The sequence below is a fragment of the Strongylocentrotus purpuratus genome, unplaced genomic scaffold, assembly GCF_000002235.5.
Source record: "Strongylocentrotus purpuratus isolate Spur 01 unplaced genomic scaffold, Spur_5.0 spur5_scaffold_16, whole genome shotgun sequence".
Taxonomy (NCBI): domain Eukaryota; kingdom Metazoa; phylum Echinodermata; class Echinoidea; order Camarodonta; family Strongylocentrotidae; genus Strongylocentrotus; species Strongylocentrotus purpuratus.
In genome coordinates this window covers 28,317,491-28,329,532 of record NW_022145601.1, presented here as the reverse complement: position 1 = coordinate 28,329,532, position 12,042 = coordinate 28,317,491, and the positions used below count along the sequence as shown (strand labels likewise).

Below are 12,042 nucleotides of genomic sequence, written 5' to 3'. Positions count from 1 at the left end.
TATGAGCGAGAATTCAATTTATTCTTGTCTCATATACGGTTGTCTTATTTACTTCGTATGAAAATGAGATAGCAAAATGTGTATATTGATGGTCATCTTGCGAGTAATAACCATTAACTACTCTCATCGGGCTCTCATCCTTAATTTTTCTCTTCATTTTTTGTTTTGTTTTGATGGTGAATTATCGGGGGGGGGGGATGATTGTACAGGCCATCCCCCCCCCCCCCCCCCCACCTGAAATATTGGGGGGATATATCCCCCCCCCCCCCATCCCCCCCGGGATCGACACCCATGGACAAGACCAATATTTTTTTACTTTAAAAAAAATGTGTACTGTGTCACTATCCCAGCACATTATCGGGATGGATACATGTACAAATCTGATACCTGCGTGAAGTAGAAATAAATTATAAGAAAAAAAAAATCATCCCATTTTTATATCATCCGATCCGATGTTGCTTTCTATAACTCCCGACCCCGAGCTCGAGCGCGTCTAGTCTGAGGCGCTTTAGCTATTGCGCCCTCTGTTGGCTCGTTAGTATTCCATCGTTTTCCAGCATCACGACCTTTTGTTCTCGGAAAAACAGAGATTTTATACCCGATGTTCGTCTAATTATAATCTGTTACCTTCGGATTCTACGCTAGAATTAAGGTGAGATTTAGAATTGTAAATCATCGGTAGTATTTTGTCGTTCTTTAATGATTAACCCTGTCTTTTGTACAGTATCGCTTTCTACTATTTTGGTTTCAGTCCCGAGCATTAGAAAATGTGTTGGATTTACGTGGGCGTTTTGGTGTGTACGATGCGATGGATGGGTTCATGGGTTCGCGCACATTTCAAAAGAAAGAATATTAAAGATAATAGGAATGTGATGTGATATTCAAACTATGATTTCTGATATTCTACATTAAATTATATCGATAAACTACTATTAAATGGACAGCAAAATAGGGAGGCGAGTTGGCTCAGTCGGTAAAGCGTCCGTCTGTAGAACCAAAGATCCCGGGTTCGACTCCCACCCAGGCGGAAGACTGAAGCCTGCGTTGTGTGTTAACATGCCCCTTTCCTTGTTCATAGACGCAGGTTATGTCAAGGGGAAAACACTACGTCCCTCGGATAGGACGTTAAATGGAGGCCCCGTGTAGAGAAGAGTCACTACCTTTGCACGTTAAGAACCCACTGCACTATTCGTATAAGAGTAGGGGGAAACCCAGGTGTAGTGGTCTACCTTCACACACCCCCAGTATAGTACGATAATACTCTGTAAAGAGGTCTGTACTCAAAAGGAAGAAGAAGAAGAAGAAATTGTTAATTTAGACTTAGTGCTGTAGCTCAACCGCCGAACCAAATGGAAGTTCGCCGAACATAAACATGGAACTTCCAAGCCGAACCGAACTGAACGCAAAGGCCTCGTTCGGATGTTTGACAGAATAATGTTAACGTTTTCTCAAGCTAATTAACTTGTTATGATTGCTCATTCTATATTTACTTTTTTTCCCATTTTCCGTTTTTGTGATTTATTTCTCTCCAAATTCTTTCCGATCTGCAATGAACAGTTGGGGGCGCTGGTCCGAGAATAAGGATTGTCTTCATAAACGCGGACAGCCGCGTCAGCAAAAATAAGGATCATCCACATTTTCGCGGACGATTGTTGTCTCGTTGTCGAAGCGAAAACAGATTTCGCAATGATTTTCTGGATGCATTTCACATTGACTTAGTATGAAGGGGTGACCAAAGTTCGCAGAGATTTTAGAACAGATTAGAAAATGTTATATTCGATCCATGATTTCTCATATTCTGCACAAATTTATTTATTTTAATTAATACCAAATGGATGGCAAAGTACTTTACTACAAATTGGTTCAGCTAGAAAATTTATCGTCAAAGGATTTCGCGATCTAAAAATTTGATGTCCGATCGTGCGTGCGCGCTGCATCTAAAAAAGTCATTAAAACAAACAACGAGACCTAACTTCACGTGTGGGGGTTTACATCTGCTTTATACAAAAATACAATCCCTAAAGAATAATGTAATTTCATAATTTGCAAGGCAAGATATCTTACAATCAGTCGGTATCACTTATTACTTACAATTTTGAAGATATATATCTACTCTCAAAATGAAGATTTCCAGACCCTTATCGGTAAGTTAGTACTCTTTCGGAACGGATGCTAATAACCACAGAATTTGCTGATCTTTTGTCAATATTTTCATAATTTCACACCCGATTCCAGAGATAACTTTGTTTATGTTCCTATTTCCGTTGGTGATATCAGATTTTTGAAATCTTACCAATATTTTGAGATAGCGAACTTAGGTCATGCGCGAACGTTGGTCACACAGCCATACAGAGACTCACATTATGAGCGATAAATCCTCAGGAAGACGGACGACCCATAAAAGTAGACTGTGAACTGGGGGTATTTTATTATGCGGAATCCGTTTGGCATTGCCAGCATGCAAAACAAAATACAAATGTACAATTTAGATTGATGTAAAGTGCTTTTTTCAGTAAAATATGGAATCAAAATGTTTGAGAAAAGACATTTCATCCCCAAAATTCTTTTTAGCAAAATTACAGTTCTGTACATTAAAAGCTTTCGAAAGTCAAAATCTGGTACATTTTGTAACTATATTTTTCCTCCCCCCTCTCTCATTTTTATCTCTCCTGTTTTCTTTCTATTATCTCTTTTTTATATCTCTATTTCTTTCTCCTATTCCCTCTCTTTATCTGTCTCTCTTTCTCTGTCTGTCTCTCTGTCCCTCCCTAATGATCTAGGTGAAACAAAGAAGTCTTAGATGGATGGGAAGGTGCAGTATATATCTCCTCGTCAGGTGAGGTCCAATGCTAGAAAAAAAATATCAAACTCTGAATCCTCTGCACCTCAAGCTGATATGATGAAAGGTAAGAATGATAATCCAAGTGGAGAAGGGTCAAACCTGATAAGGACTACCGAAGTAAAACAAGAATGGTAGTATTTATGGCTAGGAATATATTTTTAAAGGTGGTTTCTCCTTTTTGCAAACTCCATGAAACTAAGCGATTGTTTAAAATAAATCCTTTAGATATCGCTTGTAAAATTTTACAGTTATAGGTTCTGAAACCTCTTTGTTAGAAATGAAAATCTAGCGCTGTTTTCATGCAAATGGATTTGCAACTGTACTACTGGTACCTGAATACCTACCGTCAACGCCCATAATTTGCAGGATCGGTTTAAAAAAAGTGCCGCCATCTACAGGCTAGAGCAGTTTAATCACATTATTTGTACAACTAGATCTTTACTCACCTTGAGTTGACGAGTTTCCTTTCGTCAACTGCACCAAGCAGCACTACTACTATAACTGTCGGGGAGTTGCCCCTTGCTTTTGGGCTAGAGCATGCCACCTTTCATAGGTTTCCATGTCCATCAGGAGGGAATTCCACAAAGCCTTGTTTCAATGACAAATGACAAAAATCAGTGACAAATCTGCTAATAACCAATCAGAAGCAAGGATTTCAGTAGCTTAATAACAAAAACTGTCATTTGTCACTGATGACAAGTTTTGTGAAATGCCCCCCCCCCCAAGGACTTTCTTGGTCCTTTGGGATCTTTCTCTGTCTTGTGTTTTTTTTCCTTCCTTTCTTGGCATTCTCAGGAAGAACTGAGCATATGGGTCTCCCACATCCTCTTTTCTCCTACTTTTCAATGATCAAATCAAACAAAATGAATAATCCAAATGTACTGTCAGAGTGTCAGATCAGCTGGTCATACCTTCGCGATTGATTATACTTGCATGGATGTACAAATTGTATTGCTGCAGAGGGAGATTATCAAATTAACAAATATAACAGTCAAACTAATTTTGAATTACGTACAATTATTTGTTGAAACTCAAAATATATATATGGAATTAAACATTCAACAAGTATTTTTTGAAAGCCAGTCGCCATTATTTTTGTTTGGTGGGAGGCTGAGCACTGGGAGGTTGCATTGTAAAGAACAACAATATACATACATTTGACTGAAAATCGTAAGAAATGTATAATATGTTGTCCTTATTATTGAATTAAAGATGATATTATTTCATACACTTTTTGTACACTTTATAACTTCAAAACAAATTTTATGTACACTATGTACATGTGGTTGATCCAATTTTCCTTGATTGTGCTTACAGAAAACAAGAAATCTATCGCTGATGCTGGAGTGGCACAACAACAAACTTTGAAATCAGGACTTGAGAGAGATGGTAAGGTTTGAAACTGAATATCTTTGATTACAAAAGTTATGTAAAGACAAAAATTTGATAATGTACTGTAACTTTGCACAGCTACATAACATTTTCCAGGGAGGACTTGCTGCCCAGTTGGATAAGCCTTAATTTTGAACCTTGAGACACAAATTATAATGACATATCTATGGTTGATAATGTATAGTGATTCATTGAGTGTCTATTTGTAGCTTAGACAAGAAATTCTGCCTCTAAATTTCATAAGGATTTTACAACTATCAATTTAATTGTCAATTTTCCTTTTTCTTAATTTTTTTCCTGGTTTCTTAACTTGGACAAAAAACTAATTAATATAGACATTTATTTCATCTATTTTTTAGGATTTTACTGCGGTGATGCCATCATGTTTTACCCTGATGCTCATGATATGAACGGTGCCTTCCAGACTAGCAACAGCCCAGGCAAGATCACTGTAACCATGGCCAGTCTGTCTACCACTGCAAATGACAAACCCCATAAATGCATGCAGTGTGGGTCAGCCTTCAAGCAGCGCAGCCACCTGAAAGCCCACATCCGCACACATACAGGTGAGAAACCATTTGGCTGCGAGGTGTGTGGCAAGACGTTCGCTCGTCTAGACTCGGCCGTACGTCACATGAAGATCCATGCAGCAGACGGGGAGGATAAGCAGGTGAAGCAGCACGAGAGCGCTCAGCAGACTGTGCAGCGACTCACCCCATTAGTGAGTCCTTCCGTCCGTTCACCTTCCCGGCGAAGAGAAGGGTCTCAAGGTCACGCTAAACATCTAGCCAAGGGCAGAGGGTCCAAGGATAAGAGACACAAATGTTTTGATTGTGGTATTTCCTTCAGGCAACAGTGTCATCTGAAAGTTCACCAACGCATCCACACTGGAGAGAAGCCTTTCATCTGCGACATATGTGGCAAGACCTTCGGGAGGAAGTACTCTGCAGACAGGCACATGAAGACCCATGCCGATGACAAGCTCAGTCTGATTCATCAGTCCTTCATACCACCCCCTTCAACCTCCAGTTCCAACTCCATTGCAAACCTCCTCCCAAAGCTAGAGAGAGTTCAAGGCTTTGACAAGCCCTTCCGTTGTGATCAGTGCACCGCTGCATTCTCCCAGCGCTCTCATCTGAGGAACCACCTGCGAACGCACTCCGGCGAGAAACCCTATGGCTGCGATGCGTGCGGAAAGACTTTCAGTCGCAAGTACTCGGCCATGAGGCATATGCGTACTCACACGGGGGAGAAACAGTTCAAGTGTGAGTTTTGTGGCAACTGCTACAGTCAACGTTTCCATTTGCGGGATCACCTCAGAACTCACACGGGTGAGAGACCGTTTAACTGTCCAGTGTGCGACAAGGCTTTCAGTCGTAAGGACCTAGCTGTGCGCCATCTCAGAACGCACAGCGGCTCAGCTAAAATGTTTGACTATACGGACGACACAGAGTGATGTGTAATTTCAAGGAATAGCGCCCTGACTGTGTTTCTACAGCTGACAGAAACAAAAACTATGCTGTATTTATTGAAGATGTTTGCACGACCTTTACACTTTCTGCACAGTAAAGGAGCCTACAGCCTTTCTTCTATGGGTTCTATCTATACACACATCAAACGTCATGCTTTTATGGAGAGAGACAAGTACCAGGCTTCCTCAAACTGGTGTTTTCATGAAACTTATATTCTATACAGATGCCAAAGTTATGTTCCAAAGCCTGTACTAAAACATGGACAGCCAATTGCACATTTTCATCAACCTCATGGTGAAAATGGCTGTAGTCTTGTGCTATTATAATCTATCACTATGCTTAGAAATAATTATGTGGCTCAGTGAAAATATCAGAATTATACATTGTATTTGTGTACACCATATTTGTGCACTAAATAACTCATTAAACTGCATTTGGGTAGGATTGGGGCAATTCCACGGTAACGGAAGGACACTCAGACAAGATTTTTGAACTTCAGGTTCATACTAAAAGAACTGTTTTATTAGTATAAGATGTGAAACAGTACGGATATAATACCTATATAAGTGCCTTTAATTTTCACACAAAAAATTGTCATTATAGTTAAGTAGTTTAAGAATGTGCATATTAATTATCTCGGTAACGGAAGGACATAAAAATGGACATGGTTTTTCCAGTTAATTAGTGTTTATCCAAACTTTGTGAAGGTGATGAAGCTTCCCAATTGACTGAAACACATTTTGTTCCCCATAGTTTAATACATACTATAAAACATTTCTTTTAGTATGAACCTGAAGTTCAAAAATCTTGTCTGAGTGTCCTTCCGTTACCGTGGAATTGCCCATTGGTAAGTACCAATCCTACTCATTTTATTGTGTATAACTGACATCAAGTTACATGTACATGTAAGTGGAAATGTAAAAGACTCACATGTCCATTAGTCATAGGCTTTCAAAGAGTTTCAACAATCAAGAATTTGAAATTCCAGTTTCCCAGCTACAGTGTATATTTAGATATTTTCATATCTGTTATTTCCTCATAAACCTCAAGTATACATCTGTTTACTGGCATTGTATGTTTTGATGACTGTAAAAATAAAAATTGCCTAGCTAATACATATTGATATTTTGCAAGATATATCTACCGGTAATTATATTCCACATACTAAGAATCTTGCTCTACGATTGGTCAAAAGTAAATCACGTAATGAAAGATAGTTCGCTCATCATTGCTGGGAGAAGCAAAAAGTTTGTTACACTGTGTAGATAGGCTACTATCTACACAGTGCAAAGCACTTTGATTGTATACGCTGCGTATTGCTCTAGCACCTCAAACTGCACTGTACGTATCGTACACCGTTTGCTAGCTGTTAGTTGATGACTTGTTGCTCTAAAATGTCGGAAGATCTGAAGTGAAATGTTTTTGATGTGGAATATAAAGCAAATAATCGCCTTTTGGTTTCAGGCGATGGCAAACTATCACTTCCTCGGCGATCTGAATACACTATCTGTCTTCAGCTTCGCTTCGGAAAGATAGCTACATCCAGATCGCCTTGGAATTGATAGTTTGTCCCATAACCTTCACCAACGGTAGTTATTTGCTTAATGACACATCATGCTATTTGGGAATAATAAACATTACTTTTTATTTTCCAGAGTCCTGTTAATGTAACTAAGGATAAATTTTCCAAAATGTTGTGTCACTCTGTGCAATTGTCATAAACATGGCTTTATTGTGATGTATTATAATGGCCAGAGCATATATGATCATGATATGCATCAAATAGCACTAGTCATCATAACGGTTTGTCCTTTATGATAGTATCCAACATAAGCTTTGATAGATGAAATATTGCTTGAAAATTTCTTCCAATTACTGTTTGAATTCAACTGTCCAGATAACCAACCAGTCTGGACGCAGGACTTGTAGGCATATATGTACAAGTACATGGTTATCTTAGAAGAAAAATGCCCACATGGTAGTGTCAGTTGTCCAATCTTGTATTTATATGTAAAATATTGTTAAACTTTCAGAAGTTCGAGTGAATTAACCACATTTTTATCAATCCTAGTAAATTTATTTTTGAATGCTCCATGATCTCTGATGGTCACAATCCAAGAAATTTTGAATCGTCACTGACATTGACTTGAGAAGCAAAGCTCTTTGTCGATGTCTTGATGATCAATGAAATATTCTCTTAATGATAGCAACATTTTAAAATCTATTATCAAGCAAGGAGGTTTAAATAAATATAAATTTTGAGATTTATTTTGATAAAAACTTATATATCCTGAAATATTAGCTGTTGCAAACAAAACCAACTATAAATGATCAGTGTTCATGTACTGTACATGTACCAGTACCTCATTACTCAGGCATTAGACAGAATTTTGTATGTGAACATTAGTATTTTTCACATGATCTTTTAATCTTTTAAAGGAAATGGGAAGTGTTATTCTCCTCTGAGTTATAGGTATAACACATTCTTCTGCTCAATTTTCATCCACTATTTTCTTTATTTCAGTAGAAATCTTACACTATTGTTTAAAAGTAAATATTCATCCAAGATTGCATGCTTAGTTTGTTATGTAGTTCATGATTATTGTTTTTACCTGACTCTCTATATCATTTGTTTGTTTGTATGATGTTGCATACTGTATGTTCTGCAGAGTTGTCTTTCTTTCTTCCTCTGTCACTCAGTTTATTGGTGCATGTAAAATAATTTATGATAGGCTAGTATTATTTTAAGTTTTACTTGAATAACTTCATGTCAGATACATGATTAATTGATTAATTATTAATAGTTGAATTTCATTTACAAAAATGAAAATTCCATCAAAACTGTTAAAGGTAATACAAAGTTTTGGTATGGGGTCAGGAGTACTTCAAATGAACATATTGGAAGCACATGAGATTTCATAATATTCAATGATCGTTGTCGCGGTTGAAATAAAGTCTAAAGTGATGAAATTGTACATAATAAACTCTTTATGTTGTCTAGCGCCCTCTCAAGATGGATATTACTTCAGCTTTAAAACAATGTTTCTTGACTACAATTGACCGATTTGCTATTCTCGTTTGGAAATTATATGTCAGAATTGCATATTCTGAGATTTTCATGGTCGCAGCTACCATGGAATGTCCTTAGGCACTATTTGAGCACCGGTAAATTTTTGATTATTCAATTTCTCGAAATTAGAAGTGTTTTAGGGGCTAAATGTTCTAGTGCTTATAATACATCCACAGGGGTATCCAAAAATATAAAAATGTTAAAGAATTACTATCCATCCAATTTTCAAAATTTCCCAAAGTTTGCATTACCTTTGATATGGCAAAACATTTGCACTGTATGGAAATTGCAAAAAGTCATGATACATTTATGCTAGAATTAATTTTGTCAACATAGATAGCGAGTTAAAAGGGTTAAATTTGAAAGCACATGGAGAGTAGATATCCAGAGTTTTTAAGATTCAGAAAAGCTTTGAATGATTTTGATAACAATGCATCTACATGAGATCTGTTAGGAGCATTGAATTCCTAGTAGCTAAACGCAGCATAATATATCCATGATAGTATGAAGTCTTGTTGTGGTCCAGTGGATAAATCTCAGGACTGAACTTTACGGTTCGGGGTTCAAATCCCTTTCGCAGCACTAATGTCCCTTGGAAAGACATTAATCTACATTTGCCACACTCCACCCAGGTGAGGTAAATGGTATACCCAGCAGGAATTAAGAGGCTAAAATGCTTGAGCGCTGTAGTGGCAGCCGTGCTAAAGCTGGGTAATAAATAATAATGGAGTGCTATGAGTGACAATGTGTCCGACACGAGCACTACACAAGAGACAACTACTTTTATGTTGTTTTGCAAGAGTGAGGTTTGCGATCAAAAGCTAATCGGAAAGTGTGTAATAGCATACAGGTATGTTCTAGTAAATGCACGTGTATAACAACACACCAGAGACTATCAGAATCATGTGTCTCTACCGGTATGTCACTTTTTGATAGCCAGCAGAGGAGTCTGTTTTTATATCTGTATTCTTTGGCATACTTCCCAAAACACTGAGAGGGCTTAAACTTTATTCAAACTAATATATCATTGGATGCAATGATGTTAAGATAAAAAATATCCCATTGATATCATTCACATGTGTCAAAACTGCTTTCCATCATAACGCACTTTATTGTCATGAATTAATTTGTCTGTTTGTTTTTTCATTCTTCATTCCCTTTAGCAGAACTGCCAACCAGTACGATTTAATCATATTTTGTACAATATTTAGAAGTAAATATGACAGTACAATTTTCCTCAGTAAAATATGACCCCCCCCCCAAAAAAAAAATAAAATAAATAAATTGTGTGTGTATGTGCCATTTTCAATGGCAAAATGCCCATTCTGTCCTTTAAAGTATCCTACAAGCACCTCACATCGGCAATTTGGGGATCTTTATTGGTTCATCGGACACACCAGTCATGACGAAATCATGCATATTCAACCAATGATCCATTAAACAAAAATTCTTCATGTATGTAGTAACTGTAATTGAGGCATTGATCAGTGTTTGTTTTCTATCGTACAATTTTTGTCAGTAAAATACAACTTTTGGGATTAAAGAATACAGTTTTTGAACTCCAGAGGTTGGCAGGTCTGCTTTAGGTTTAGTACAATTAGTTTGCTTGTAGATTTTTAAATTACAATTTATATTAATGTTGATTTTTTTATTATAGAGCTGAAGGAATTGTGGTGTAAATGTAGAATCGTTCCATGGAGTATGTATCTAATTTAAACAATTCTTTTTGTGAAAATTTCGGATTGACAGTTATCACAGTTTACATGTTATGTCGCATGTATCCATCAATATGTACATAATGGTTCTGTATAAATCACAAAGCTGAAAATAATGCTCCAGGGATATGTAGTAAATGCCAATGTGTTCATAAATCTGTGGTGGTATCATTATTTTGTTGCATTTAGTGAGTCATGAAGTTGAACTTAAAACACATTATTAACAAGCAAACTTAACCTTCATTAACCTTTGATTGAAGTAGCAGACAGAGACAGAAGGAGAGAGGAAAGAGAGGGAGAAAGAGAGGGAGAAAGAGAGGGAGAAAGAGAGGGAGAAAGAGAGGGAGAAAGAGAGGGTGTTAGAGAGGAGTGAGGGCAACACATTTTTTAAGGGCCTTTAATTTGATTGCATAATTTTGAGGCCCATTTTGGGCTGTGGGGGACATGTAGCATGTTTTCAATCGCAATGTAGATGCCAGATTGCGTTTGGCGCAAGGGATGAGCATATGTCTCCCAACCCCTCCATTTGTGGTTTATAATTATATACTTTTGATTTACTGTCAATTCCCATTTCCAGAAAACCATGGATTGGAAGATAGGGGTGTGGGTGTCCGGACACTTTTAACACACATAAAGACTTCTTGCTTGAGTTTGGATTTAAACAGAAAATATTCATCAAATCATGAAAATTTGTCCCTTATAATATTGCCCAACATAAATCTTTGATTATTTTGTATTATTACCCGTATCAGACATCTGAGCTGGTCATTTACAAAACCGTATTGCCCTATTTTTCACTAGCAGTGGGAACGGAGGGGTATATTCTTTGTATTTTCCTTGGTCTCCCTGCGCGTATTGACTTTGCGTGTAGAGACGAGTGAAAATATACCTTGGTATTTTCCACGGTCTCGCATCTGGACATCTCTTATTGACCGCGCGCGCCGTATTGTTTCATTTTCATTGCGCATCTATTATGCGTACGAGAACATACGCACTTTGCGCGCACTCTATTGTGACGTATATAATCACACCAAATGCACACTGTTTGCAGTGTATCGAAAATTTTGTCAAGCACTGGATGCACAGTGCTGGTTTGACAAAGTTTGTTCAGTTCTTGAGATTGTCATGGTGGATTTCTGTATTTGCTCTAGATGTCTGATTTGGATAACAATAAAAATATTGACTGGCTTTACTTTCGGGGGATATCAGAAATATTGACCGCGCTAAGACCATATTGCCCTCGTCTTTCGACTCGGGGCAATATGATCTGAGCTTGGTCAATATATCTGATATACCCCTCAAGGCCAGTCAATATTATATAATTATTGTCCTGACACAACGTCCAGGTAGATAGTGATAATAATAATAAAAATGATGATGATGATGGTGGTTCAAAAAAATTGATAATAGTTAATGATGATAATAATAATAGTAATAATGCATCAATAATCCATGCTTATAGCTAGGTAACTAGTAATAATAATAATTAAGGGTAAATAATCATACATCGAGAGCGTATTACGCGCATCGCCTCTATAAACTTGGCCTCGA

The 12,042-nt window shown here is 37.4% G+C and overlaps 1 protein-coding gene across 2 annotated transcripts; it reads left to right on the top strand.

Moving 5' to 3' along the window:
• The first annotated feature begins 525 nt into the window (after positions 1 to 525).
• Positions 526 to 6,135, top strand: LOC593304 (zinc finger protein 135). 2 transcript variants are annotated; one of them, XM_030987227.1, is made up of 4 exons: positions 526 to 652; positions 2,781 to 2,906; positions 4,160 to 4,231; positions 4,594 to 6,135. In XM_030987227.1, the coding sequence occupies exons 2-4, from the start codon at positions 2,801 to 2,803 to the stop codon at positions 5,688 to 5,690; spliced, it is 1,275 nt and encodes a 424-aa protein (XP_030843087.1). In that variant the 5' UTR covers positions 526 to 652; positions 2,781 to 2,800; the 3' UTR covers positions 5,691 to 6,135. The 2 variants fall into 2 exon arrangements, with proteins under 2 accessions (XP_030843087.1, XP_030843088.1); XM_030987228.1 differs by lacking the exon at positions 526 to 652 and having other exon boundaries at positions 2,781 to 2,836.
• Positions 6,136 to 12,042: the final 5,907 nt, after the last annotated feature.